This window comes from Anabrus simplex, chromosome 4 (genome assembly GCF_040414725.1).
Source record: "Anabrus simplex isolate iqAnaSimp1 chromosome 4, ASM4041472v1, whole genome shotgun sequence".
NCBI lineage: Eukaryota > Metazoa > Arthropoda > Insecta > Orthoptera > Tettigoniidae > Anabrus > Anabrus simplex.
In genome coordinates, this window is record NC_090268.1 from 440,350,332 (window position 1) to 440,364,830 (window position 14,499).

General features: G+C 38.5%; 1 protein-coding gene across 1 annotated transcript in view; it reads right to left on the minus strand.

Annotated features, from left to right (window-relative positions):
• Window positions 1–4,183: 4,183 nt before the first annotated feature.
• The window catches only part of RtcB (RtcB RNA ligase), a 61,430-nt gene continuing 51,114 nt past the window's right edge, over window positions 4,184–14,499 (minus strand). The window contains exons 4-9 of the mRNA XM_067146652.2: window positions 12,864–12,990; window positions 12,516–12,782; window positions 10,256–10,431; window positions 8,283–8,417; window positions 7,054–7,218; window positions 4,184–5,046 (exon numbers count right to left, since the gene is read on the minus strand). Of these exons, the coding sequence (XP_067002753.1) occupies window positions 4,819–5,046; window positions 7,054–7,218; window positions 8,283–8,417; window positions 10,256–10,431; window positions 12,516–12,782; window positions 12,864–12,990 (1,098 nt within the window). The 3' untranslated portion in view covers window positions 4,184–4,818. The remainder of the gene's footprint in view (window positions 5,047–7,053; window positions 7,219–8,282; window positions 8,418–10,255; window positions 10,432–12,515; window positions 12,783–12,863; window positions 12,991–14,499) is intronic.

The following is a 14,499-nucleotide window of genomic DNA, read 5'->3' on the forward strand; positions in this document are numbered from 1 at the left end:
CTCACTCTCCAGATTGGACAGCCCATACCCATACTGTGTAAATCTTAACATGTTGAAGTGGGAAGGTGGATGTTTATGCAAGGGAGTGTTTGATGTCCAGTATCCATCGTCAAGTATCAAGTGTCTATTGCAAACTATCTGGTATACCTACGTATCAACCTCTCTGGGATTGGTAGTCAGTGTGTATCACTGTTGGTATTTGCATCTGGTAGCCCTGTGCTCTTTGGGCTTTTTTTTTTTTTTTTTTAAAGTATAATATGCTTTTTGAGAAAATCCAGTTCATGCAGAACATTCTACAGAGCAGAGTGCCCACTTCGGTAGATAGTATGTTACCTATGAACATGACGTTCTACTCATTCAAGGATGTGTGCACCTAGAAATCTATGGCCTCTTTGCAAGGTATATATTAGTAGCATGTTTGCTTCAGTGAGTCTATTTAAACCAAGTGATAAAATCGGCAAGAACTATACATATAAGTATTCAATTGTTATTCAAATCAGCACACCGTGCCTCAACAGTTGAATTCTGCAACTTGTGTTTTTTATTTATTTACATAGTTTACGCCCACATTGGAGCACTTAAATCAAACCCAAATACATTTATGTTAAAGAATTAACTGAAGATTTATCTTGCATCATCATCTTCCTTTCCCAAAACCTCTTCATTCTGGCTGACCTTTCTTCCTCAGATATGACACATTGTTTGAGTTGTACAGTTTTTAATGATCTTGTTTGTTCATAAGAATCACTTTTTCTTCTCTATTTTCAATTTGCTTCATTGTAATATTCCGCTCTTCTAAATCATTCTGAACTTCTTTAAACAAATTATTTTTTGTTTTACTTTTCCTGAAGTAATTAAATAGTTGTTTTATTATCTTATTATCATTTAATCTAGAAAGATGACAGAAAAAGGCAATTCTTTTTCTCATCCTATCTATTATAGATTCACTTTCCCTATAAACCACTGCATTAGGCAATAATCTCCATTGTCCATCCACCTGAGGTTTTTTATTAATGATTGTTCTGAGTATCCTTCTGTCAACCTTTTGCAGTTTATCAGTTGTTGCTTTGGTGTTCAATTTAAACAGTGTTTCACAAGCATAAGTCGCTTCAGGTTTAATGACGGAACAGTAATGTTGAAGTTCAGCATTTATTGAAAGAGATTTTTTTCTTGTACGTTGGCCATGTAATTCGTTGTGCTTTTTTTAAACTTAAATAAGTGAACATTGGTTTGTTGTCATTCTTGTTACAAATGGGAGCTCAATTTTTGTTGTATTTCTCAAGTACTCTCATTACAGATTCAGGTGTTTTTGTTTCTTTGTTACGTGGGAAGAATCTTCCAGCCTTTTGACAATGTTTTCAATGTTCTACATTTATATGCATGTCAAAGAGCTTCTGCACAGATTATGTTAATGTCAGAATATGGAGAGTTTATTTTAAAGTAGTGTGGAGAAATTGTTGCAGAACTTATGTCCAATTCTCACCCATTTAATCACCTTCAGAGAGGTAGTAAGGCCTGTAAGGATGGACCAGGACAAAGCCTCATGTACACTCCCTGAGAGAGAAATCTGACAGGCTCTATTTAAATATGAGGGATCCATTTTTGTGAACTGTATCACCCAAATTATGGACATTTCAATTTCAAGTAAAAGAAGATTTTCAAATAGCACCTCACAACTGGCTAATGCCAGTTTGCCCAGACATGGATATACAAGTAACAAATTCATTTATTTATATATATATATATATTTTTTTTGCTATTTGCTTTATGTCGCTTCGACACAGATAGGTCTTATGGCGACGATGGGACAGTGGGAAGGAAGCAGCCGTGGGTTTTGATTAAGGTACAGCCCCAGCATTTGTCTGGTGTGAAAATGGGAAACCATATTCAGGGCTGCCGACAGTGGGGCTCGACCCATATCTCCCGAATACTGGATACTGGCCGCAATTAAGCGACTGCAGCTATCGAGCTCGGTGCACAAATTCATTAAATGAGGCAAATTATTTCAATGTTATGTTAAAACCAATACATTGCTTCTGATCTACAGGAGTACTGTCACAATTCCTGTCTATTATTTAATCTTCACTTTTCTATACACCCCAATTACAGTGTTGGATGATTCATTTTCTCCTCTCAATACTATGACCAATCGCTAGTGGAATACGTAAAATCAGTCAAAATTACCTTAATTGGGCACAATGCAGCTGAATCCACACAGTTTGTGCAAAACGTAAACCCTGGTTACGCTCAAGAAGTCATCCCGCAGTAGTTGAGGAGTTGATGTTGGTCTCCTCTGCGCTGTTACGCAAGATACAAGGATTGGGTCAAAAGTCACTGCAAATACTTTTTTTCTTGCACATATGTGAGCAGATCACAAACTGTTACTTGTCACATGGAAGCTATGTAGGCATAGTGTGTATTCGTAACAGATGGCTCTGGGATTGCTGGTAGTAGCACAGAGAGCCCTGTAAAATCAGTTGTGGCGAGCGTTGTGCAAGATGAAAGTAACCCATACTGAGCAGCGCATGGGGGTGAAATGCAATAGAATTGGGGGAAGCTCTTGGGAATAATAGTTGGCAGCAAGGACGTGTGGCAACTGATAATCAGCAAAGCTTGGATCTGTCAGTCTATGGAGGAACGTGGCACATGCCATCTTCGAGCAGCTCCAGGAAGACAGACGATGGATGTTACTGGAGTTTGAGAGGGTAAGTTGCATCGAGAAATGAACCATCTATAGGATATTGCGGACAGAGCCGCAACTGCGTAAAATCGCATGATGGTGTTTACAGCATGCACTGATGGAAGTTCAACAGTGGAGGCGATATGAAACATGTTTCGACCACTTAGCACACTGGCAACAGGACAGCCACTACTTCCCGTCATGAATAATCACCATCGATGAATTTTGGACCAAGGCATATGAACCGGAACTCAAATGTCATTCTGCACAGTGGCAACATGTCGGGTCACCAAGGCGGCAAAAGTTCTTTCAGAAGCGTCAAGTGCCACTTCATTCCATATGGCAAAACAGTGAGCGCATAGTACTACAGGGACTTCCTGGTGCGACAGGTACAACATGGCATTTGGAAGGACCATCTGGATATTATGGAAAGTGCAATCATACTGACAACACAAAATCACATAGAGCACAGTGGGTACGGCGGCAACTGTAACGCTGGTGATGGGAAGCAATGGAGCACATGCCGTATTCTCCTGACCTTTCATCTCATATAAAAGGTAAAAGAAACACTATGCGCAAGGCGGTTTGAGACACAAGAGGACATTGCCGATGCTGTGCGACAACAGATGACCTGATTCACACATTGTGCGACAAATGGTGATGCAGATGGTATTCAGTGCCACTCATATTGTTGGCAACGTGTGGTAAACGTTACAGGGGGACTACTTTGAGGGCCTTTAGACCCAGCATTGTCATGTCAACTGTACGTGTTGTGCTGAAATGTAGGTGTACTTGGCTGTAATTATTTTGCACCATGAAACCAGTATTGTCTTGTACACTACCACAATAAATACGCGAGGCACAATGTTTGCGTGTTCTTCGAAGTCCACAAATGTAGTTTCCACCTTGTCCTTTCATCTGTGTATGTTACATTTTCCAACCGGGCTGGTATCTGCAAGAAAGGAAATGTTTGCAATAACTTTTGCTGTGGCGCTTTCACCCTCGGTCTGTCAATCAGATCATTGGTCTCATGGTACCTTTTCCATGTTTTTGACACTACACCATGGGCTACTCCTATGATGCATGATGCTGATGCTTGAGTATGTCCACTAAGAATCAATGCCACAATTCTAGCTCTGTCAAACTGGGAGACATGCATTGCACAGCAAGAGAAAACACTAGCTGAAGCTCATACTCCACTGTATACACAACTACCAGTTTTCACGTGAAATGACATAGTTCACCTCAGGCTCGACACAGACGTGCTGTAATGTAAACAACTGAATTACTTGCATGTATACAGCGCTCTCTACCACTTATAACAGGACTACACACACTGTATCACATAACATGCCTAATCCCGCAATGTAACAAAATTTTTTGAGGTGTATATTTTAGTTTCCTAATTTTTTAAACTTATATATCTGAAGCTTTCACAAGATATAACAAAATAGTTCTATATTCACAATGGAAAAGGAAAGGAACATTAAATACTGACAGAAGTGGAAGTCACAAAATTCAATTTTAATAAATGGACAACTTCAAATGACAATTTACAAAACAAGAAAAGAATACATTTTCTTAGATTGTAAGCAAGAGAACAACCTATTTACACGGTTTTCTGAATTTTACTTTGTAAATAGCAGGACAGGGTTACAAAGTTTTGAATGGTGTTCTCTTGTAAGGTAACATTACTTAAGAAGGCTGAAAATTAATATGCTCTGTAGCTTTTAACATTACAAATTAAGTAGAAAAAGTTAAGGTACAGAGGAGGAAAACAGGAGGAAATAAGATGAGCTGCACTGCACTCGCTTAGCAATGTTCCTGAAGTACGGAGTTACTTTCTATTTTCCTTTTCTCTACCTCACATTAATAATGTTCACAAAATTTATTAATATGAAAATAAATCACATACAACTTAATGTAGACCATTACTTATTTCGATCATCAATAATGGCCAACATAGACTCTTTTGCTATGCCAAAAAGACTTGACATTATTTGATGTGGTCTTCATCACCATCTTATCACAGGAGATGCCTGCATCATATTCTCAGGGACCAATAAGAGATCCAAATAATATGCATGGAATCGTCGAATGAAGGTAAAGGAAAGCAACACACAATTTTTGGACTGTGTTCAACCTTTGATAACCGCAATAGGCCGTAACTTGATGGCCTTCTTGCTGATTCCTGCAGCATGGCAGGTGTCCACAACATCTGTAACATTCTTGTAAGATTCTGGAGCCTCCTCCATGACTAGCTTAGGAGATGCTACTCTGATAGAAATTCCCATTTCCTCCAGTTTATTCAACACATCCTGGTAGTCCAAGTTCCGCCGAGACTTAGCTCTTGATAGTGCTCGACCCTATACAAAAAAGAGTTTTGCATTAACTCATAAGTACAAACATAGAAATGTGTGACAAGAACATGTAATGGGATGGAAAAATTGGAAGTTCAGAGAAGGAAGAAGTAGCAACAGAAAGAGGACAAAATTTGAGAACACAAAAGGAAACACCAATTCTCACCTCAGGTAAATGACGATTGATTATGGATTTAAAATAATAATAAGAAGCATCATCATCTGTATCAGAAGGCATAACCATTATTTAACTACCCTGGGAGAGAATACTAGAAGACTTATTCCTAATAAACATCCTCAAAATTACACTTTCTTTAAGATTTCCGACTATGTTTTTTTGAAGACGTTAAAAAACCTGTAGGAGGGAGGAAAAGGCAGGCCTCTCTCGGTGGAGTACCTGGACTGCGGCAGAGTGAGTGGATTGTTGAGACAGCTGTACTTGGCTTGACTTACTTGATAGCTGTTTGCAGTTTTTAAACTTGATAAAGAACACTCTTAAGGAATAAGAAAACGTAAATACAAAATTCTTTGCCCCAGCAGCACTGGGGAAGATGGAGTTCAGTGCATGTTACTGGATTTAAGTGAAGGAAACATTTGGCATGGCAGTAGTGGAAGACATCAAACACACAGTAGAGATGTTAGAGATGGATATGAGCTTTGCACAGTTTATACCCTGCCTAAACACACTCAAATTTTAAATGTTTTCAGAAACAAGAGACAAGTCACCATCAATAACGTCATATATCCTCACTCCATATATGAACACTTCAGAGAGGTTTGGAATTAAATCCAAGCATCTGGCATGCAATCTAGTGATTAGAAATTATATACCACCCCCTATCTTACCCTGCCAGCCAACATTCTGGTGGTGAGAATTTCTTCTACTAGCAGGACTTGAATTGGCTAACCATGGCGTCATTCCATGAAGACTTGAAACTGTAACGATCATGGTCACAGGGGAGCACATCTAATGTTGAAGACGGCAGACGTACCCAGCTGCCGAACCACAAGAATACCGTATTTACGCAAATAATACCCGCTACCAAATAATCCCGCACCCTAAATTGAGGAAGGCTGATTTTGAAAAAAAAATGCCAACTTTGACGCAAATGAAACCCGCACCCCATTTTTGTGCCCCAAATTAAAAAAAAAATGTGTGGGTATTATTCGCGTAAATACGGTATTAAATAATGAAGGTTAAAATTCCCAACCCAGTCAGGAATCAAACCCAGGACCCTTGGACCAAAGCCCTGCGTGCTGATCCGTCAGCCATGGAGCTGGACTAGTCAACGATGAAAGGTCAGTAATACAAATCACTACAAATTCTGTGTACTAATCAAAGTTACACCTTAGAGCAAAGTGCAGTTTTAAAATTACAAAATTACCAGACCTGCCAAATGTTAAGTATATGAACATTTAATGTAATTAGGCCTGCATTTCTGTAGCAGAAACATTATTTTAGGAAATTATTATAGCAACACAAACATGTCTTGATATTTCATAGAGAAACATGAGACATATCAAGATGTGGCTGGCAGTAGCAAGTGGATTATGAATAATATGATAGAAACTGAATGAGTAAAAACACATTTATCAGGCAGTCACGCACTGAATACTGAAACCACACTGCTTTTGTAATTACTGTTGTTAGAAACAGAAAGTAGTTAGCTGCAGAAAGTTTTCTCTCAGTCTGGTAGTATTAACTATGAACTCCCAGTAGCATTGGTAAAAACATGTAACAGGTGAAAAACAGGTATGAACATGGAACATACAGGAACTCCTGAAGAAAGATACACACACACTTATTTCCCTTTCTCTCTTTCTCTAGCCCCCCTCCCCCCAATCATACTAAAATGTCCTCTGCTTTTTGTTTTGTGTATGTTCTTATGCATCTTTCCAGACTCCCAATACATACAAAAGTATTGCGAATGTTGCACATGGACACACCCCAAATAATATCACCATGAATTCAACAATGAGAAGGATGTATGTATCAGATGTTGGTCTACTTACCGCACCATGACAAGTTGAACCGAAGGTTTCATGCATTCCTTTTTCAGTACCAGTCAATACATAACTACAAGTACCCATAGTGCCTCCGATAAGAACAGGCTGGCCAGTCAGCTGGTAATCTACAGGAATCAATGGATGATGAGGGGGAAATGCTCGTGTTGATCCCTGAACAAAAATTTACAGATCAATTATAACAAACAACAATGCTCTTCTTACCACTGTTCAGCAATACTTCAATACTATAAAAGCAACCATCATGACATGACATGCAAATCCACAATGTAAGGAAGATTTACTCTCATTACACAGTATCCTACATATGAAGCCCGTTTGAAAAATAAACAAACTTGGTGGCTGACCTGCAATGTACTTGGCTTACCTCCTTCGAAGCACCTTGCCCTGTTCTGAAAACAGTTTCCACTTGAGGAATGATGGCAATTTGGGGGACCACATGCAGTTCCACTTGCAATTTCAGTCTGAACTCTTCAACTGACTAAAATTGTTGACCATTCAGAGTGAATTTCAATACATACAATAGAAAAAGGCCTGCTGGAGAAAAGTCACTTGCATCGGGTGGATGGTTAAAGAACAGCTATCTTTGAATTTGCCAAAATTTCAAGAATCAGCTGTGATGCACTAGCTGGCGTGTTGCCATGGAGGAGACTATGGGAATTGTTCCTCCGCAAGTCTGGTCCTTTTTTTCTCACGTATACTTGTAAACTTCTCAAGACTGAAGCAGTTTACTGTTTGACCACTAAGTGTACAACCACTGAACGAACAACACTTCACACTTGATCTAAATGTTGGGCTTTCTTCAGGCTTAGCAAATTTCTTCCACCCTAATTTTTCTCTCATAAAATGTTTCAAAGTGAAAGTTGATAAGCTGTTCCAAAAAATCTGAGATCTCAACAATTATAACACATTCACAGACAAACAGCTGCTGATAACCATTTCAGAAATGTGCAGCAAATGGCTAGTTACCTGGGACGGATACTACTACACACCACCACTTACTTACCAAAACCGTTATGCCTTTGTCTTTATGCAGTATTTTCAGTGTTTGGTTATTTTTTAAACAGGCGTCACGTCATAAGGCAAATAAATAAAGTATAAACAGGTTCTATACTACAGATAATTTCACTTTTTCTTGAACTAAGAGGGTGACTATACTCCACATGCTGCCCTGTAAGACTATTACTGCCCATGGCTACAAGGTGCCATTAACTCACCTTCCTATGTACAAGCAGAGTTTTCTGCTGTCCATCTACCATGTGTTCCTCTATTTTGGCAATATTGTGGGAGACATCATAAATCACATGCATATCCAGATCATCTGGTGTCAGCCGGAACTGCTTTGCAAAGGCCTGGAATAAAGGATACATTCCAAAGTTCTGAATAGCCATTTAAGGGCATAATAGATTTTCAACAAGAAATTAAGTGTGTTGGTAAAGTCCCAGTACATCTGGAAAATACATTTCTTATTATGTAATATATATGAATACATATTTGAAGATTTCAGGAGTAAAAGATGGTAAGGGTAAGCATCCTTTTCACGAATTTTGAGTTATGCTCACCAGATGAGTCTACTATCTATCAAGTTTATGCTGGCGAGTTGAAGTAATTGGAAATTGCCACAATAGATAGTTATAATGGCCTTGAATATCAAGGCTACTCTTAGTCCTTTGAGGTAAAATTTTGTGACAGTAAACATGTGTAATGGTGTGTACAGGAACCTATTCCCAACAAAATGCTACGCATCTTCTGATAACAGTTTTGCTGGCGTGAATTCTAATAATGACAATGACTTTGTTTCCACAGAAGATGACAAACAATGAAAGTACAATAAATAACCCAAATGTTAACATGGCATAGGTGAGTGTGTACACAGAGTTTTAAGCAGATGGAAAATGGAACAAAATAGCTCTTTACACATTTTTAAGCCGTAGAAAAGCAATGCAAGTAGACAATGTCTCAGGATGGATCACATGTAAAACTAACATCAGACATATATGCTGTCATTCATTACGGATAACATTTACTCCTTCAAATGCCATCAAACTTACAACAGTAAGGTGCATGGCAAAGTTAATCTACAAAAGAAAGGCCAGTATCAGTCATCACTACTGTCCATTCAGATAGAAAGAAACTATCAAGACAGATCAGTAGAAAGGGAAAAGTGTGTGTTGTAATCTGGAAGCTCACTTGAGATACTAAACGCAAATAACATTTGTGAAATGTACCTCTATCTCCACACACTAGTGGATTTGATTGTAAAAATATGTCATCTAATATTACTAGACGATAAGCACTATTTGATGTAAATATCTTCTATACAGAATAATGAATATTTGTACCAGAAACATCTTAAATGTATAAAATATATGTGTTTCTGTATACTGCATGTATGTACGTCCAAAATGCGTCCCATTTCTCTACAGGGTCAGGTATGAAGTGCGATGCATCTTTGTAGAGAGTTTTTCTGAAGGGATGCCCTTTGTGAGGTCGTCATCAGAGGAGTTAACAAGATGAAATAAATGACATGATATATGATAGTAGGAAGGGAGAGGGCAAAACCTGGTGCTGACACATAACTACTCCTGTTGAATGGCACCAAGGGGTCTGCCAAATGCTTAACGTCCCCTTCTGATGGACGAATCGCCATCTCTTCAATGAAAAGAGTGTGACAGTGTCAATCTGTTTCCAACAATGCTTTAAAAAGCTGCTGTCCATGTCAAATTCCAGGAAGAGATGCCAAAAATGCTCATTAAATCAAATGGGAGAACATGGTCTCTGCAGAGATTTTTTGCCTGTACTGTATATAGAGATTTAAAAAAAATAAGACTGCAATGTTGGCTGCAAAAAAGGATGAATAGATCCTATCTCCATGGACAGATTATCAAAAGCTAATACAGTATTACAATTAGAGTATGATTATATCTACAGTAGGTTACAAGGGATACTGGCTATATCCTAACATGCTAATAAGTGAAGGAAGGAAGGAAGGAAGGAAGGAAGGAAGGAAGGAACAAACAAAACAAAGGAAGAAATAACTATGATACACATGTGAAAGAATGTCATTCAACTCTGATCAAGTGAACATAAAAATAAGAATTAGTCACAAAGTATGAATCCAAGGATGCAATCAACTTATTCTTGCCCAGATGAAAATTCATAACGATTTATACTATCACAGAAAGCTTACCTGTCTACTGAGGAAGGTCATAGAACTTCGATTCACCCAAGCAAAGTTAGCAGCAGCTGCCATGGACTTAAGATAGTCTTGCCCTTCTACTGAGTTGATGTGAGCACAAGCCAGCTGACGATCATTTGTTTCTATGTTATCTCGCTTCATTGCCTTCTCCATTTGCACCAAGGCATCTACGAAGAAGAACACTTATTTGTACACCACTAAACTTACAACATACAAGAATATCTTTTTTTGGTAGTTGTTTTACGTCGCACCGACACAGATAGTACGGCGACGATGGGACAGGAAAAGGCTAGGAGCGGGAAGGAAGCGGCCGTGGCCTTAATTAAGGTTCAGCCCCAGCATTTGCCTGGTGTGAAAATGGGAAACCATGGAAAACCATTTTCAGGGCTGTCAACAGTGCATACAAGAATAAAACCATGCATTAAGATCATACCACAGCTAAACCATACTGATAATACAGTAGCCTGGATTTCAAGGATCCTTTTCTCTTTTCATGTTTGCCCTGTGCTCCCACCCTTTTACCACCATATTTGTCTTCATCCCTTTTCATACATTCATATGGCCCTTTCTTATCCCACACTTCCTGCATCAAGAATGATGATCTGTCAAGATAGCCCATCAGGGAGTGTGGATGCCTGCCCTGATGATACCTTGTCAGGGGCCGAGAGGAGATGGATGAAGGAGAACTGGGATTAATGAGGAGAGCCTATCTATGTGAACATGTAGAGATTGTCTATCATTTTCATGTTTGTCCTAGTCTCATATTTTTATACCTCTCACTTTCCCCACTGACCTATAATAGAGTTCATCTTATTATGTTTTCCTTTTCATCTCTATGTCAGACTTTATTTGATGTGACTGGAGAAATCTGAAAATGTTTACTTAATTTGAAAATGCATGTTATTTTATGTCAAACAGTGTGTGTGTTTCAGGTTATATTACAAATAAGTTGTGCTCATGTTTCCACATTTACACTGTTAAAAAGCCAACTGCAGAACAGATTGATTTCTTACCAACCAAACAGTTAAAACTGAAAATAGCTCTTTGTAAAATGTCTCATGAATGTTTATATGAGAACACACCAAGTAGGTTCTATACCTCTCACTTTCCTCACTGACCGATAATTGAGTTCATCCTATCAAGTTTTCCTTTTCAACTCTGTCAGACTTCATTTGACGTGACTCGAGAAACCTGAAAATCTTTACCTAATTTGAGAATCATGTTATTCTATGTTAAGTAAGGTTTTCTTTCAAATAATTAAAGTCGACTGAAATGCAGAGTGGGGCAGGAATCAGTTTACTGGTTACACAACTAGATTCACTGCATGTTAATTCAAGAACCAATTGCAGAATAGAGCCTTCAGTCATCCTCAAGAAGAATTTTCAGAAGAACAGGCCAGAAATCTTCTCAAAAAGAAAGAAAAGCCTCTAGATATACTGTATTTTAGACTTCAAGCTCAACCTTTGGACTGTACTCCGTGAATTTTCAACCACTAACAATACGAATGTTTTTTCTATTTTCTTCCAAGGTAAAATTCTTAAGATGACCATATCAACAATGTACTACAATATCCAACTTTTATATTAAAGGTTATGATTAACTTTATTTGTGTGAAACAAATTACTATGAGAGTTTTCAATTACCTTATTTTAAACAATGATATCACTAATGTTACTGGCTTTATATACCATGAACTTTTATGGTTTTCGGAGACAATGAGGCGCCGGAATTTAGTTCCGCAGGAGTTCTTGTACGTGCCAATAAATCTACAGACACGAGGCTGACGTATTTGAACACCTTTAACTACCACCGGACTGAGCCAGGATCAAACCTGAAGTAAATATTGTTTAGTTAAAACTTTACTACACAAATCAAAACTCATTACACAGTACCTCTCAGAAGCAGCTTTGAGACCTCCAAGTGATCAGCAGAGTCATTTGGTTAAACTGACTCAAAACAACATACATATAACTTGGAGACTTCCATAAAATAACTAGTGGCCCTTCTAGTATTCTCCTCCCCCCACCCTATTTTTTAACATCACAATAACACAAGGAAGGATTTTTACTATGCAAGAATGGTAAATGGCTAGGAAACTGCAGAAAACCATCCTCAAGGTTGCAGGCAGTGGGGATCAAACCCACCATCTCCTGAATGCAAGCTCCCAGTTATCTAACCCAAACTGCACAGTTAACTTGCCCAGTAATAATGCAATACTGCAACACAGCAAAGGATACGAATGTTCTCTCACCTGTAGCAACTTGATGTCCAAATCCACGGCTGCCAGAGTGGATCATCACACATATCTGTCCCTTCATCTCGATACCCATCTTTACGGCTGCCCACTTGTCGAAGATCTCATCAACAACCTGTATTTCAGCATAATGATTGCCTGCTCCCAGCGTACCCAGCTGTGGAAGACCTCTCTTCTTGGCTCGCATGCTCACCTTGGAAGGATCAGCATTTAGCATTCGGCCATACTCCTCGCAATGCTCTTTATCTTCTGCCCACACATAGCCTGCTCAAAGAGAGTGACAATGAGAGTGATCGTCCAATAAACCCACATTTCCAAGTAACAGACAGACAAACACACACCCACCTTCACGGAGAGACCAGTCCATCCCCATTTCCAGGGCTTCTTCCATATCTCTGGCGTTCATTGGAATGATTCCTTTGGAGCCAACTCCCACAGGTATGTGATCAAACATACTCTGAGCCAATTGCTCCTAAAGGTTGAAAAAAAGATGCTGTTAAAAATGTAAAATACTAATTACAGTAAAAGTTTAACAACAGTCTCTTGCAATCAGTTGACTTTATCCAAAATTAAAAGTGACCCATCAGACCTCAAATGTAGCAACAGACAAACGATGTTAGAAGTAAGACCAGCACAACTCATGGTTTTGTATAAATAAACCTGTATGCTTTAAGAGTGGTATAACTCAATTTTATAAGACCTACCAGCCTGACACTCAAAATCTGCTGAAGTCATAAAATAAACTGGAAAGAATTCAGAATCAATAATAATGTTGCTTGTTTTTACGTCCCACAAACTACTTTTACAATTTTTGGAGATGCCAAAGTGCCGGGATTTAGTCCCACAGGAGTTCTTCTATGTGCCAGTAAATCTACAGACACCAGGCTGACACCATATTTGAGAACCTTCAAATACCACCGGACTGAGCCAGGATCAAACCTGCCAAGTTGGGGTCAGAAGGGCAGCACCTTAACTGTCTGAGCCACTCAGCCCGGTAAATTCAGAATCAATCGATTGATTACTAAAAGAAGTTCCCCTTCCAGTTATCACCACTTTCCTCCCACAAATGCTGGCAGTTATGAAAGAAATAGACCTTTGTTATCTTCAAAGATAATATCCACCTATCTCCTTTCCATTGACTTTCATTCTCCTTTTGTACTAAGGCGTAATCCTAGTTCCTTCCTCCATATGGTTAATTGTATACTACTCTGGGGGTTACTAGGGTTCTAATTGTATCTGGAATGGTCTCCCTCTTCAAACAAAGCAAAGCTCGAACCCACTTCAGATTTTTAACAGGCTGTAGGAAGAAGTTGACTGTTTGGTACCTCACTGCTCAGTTTTTTCATTCATATGTAAAAAAAATTGTAGAAGCCTTAGTTTTTAACTTATCAGTGGGGTGATTAGCTTAAAATGTTTATAATTGTTGGTTGTTTATAAATCTAAATACAAATGGAAAATCCTACACTTATGTTCAATATTATTTTGAGAGAAAACAAAATTACACTTATCTGCCCATGCATGCATTATCTTTATACAAAGTAAAGAGCCCAAAATAATATTTCCTAAAATCTGTAGGCAACTAATACATGCAACTTCTTAGAAGTATATAAGTTGATATTTTAAAATATTTTTCAAACCTGGGATGTGGCGATAGTTAAATATTTTCTACTGGTTGTTTGTGATGCCGATTTGTTCAACTATCTGGACCAACTCCACTGGCACAAAAGTTTCCGAAAAATCAATGATTTTTGGGTTTTCATAACACTACTTGGCCCTCAGAGCCTGTCACAGTTACCTGAAACTCTGGTGAAGAAAAGTAATCCATCCGCCACGAAATTAGCGATAAAATAGCTTTTGTACTCACCGTGTTCTTCTTCTTTAGTTTAGGAGGAGGCTCTGTTTCTCCCTCACGTACAATATTTTCGGCACTCTATCACTCTCACTTTCAAAATCGTTTAACAATTCCTTAAAATGATTATCT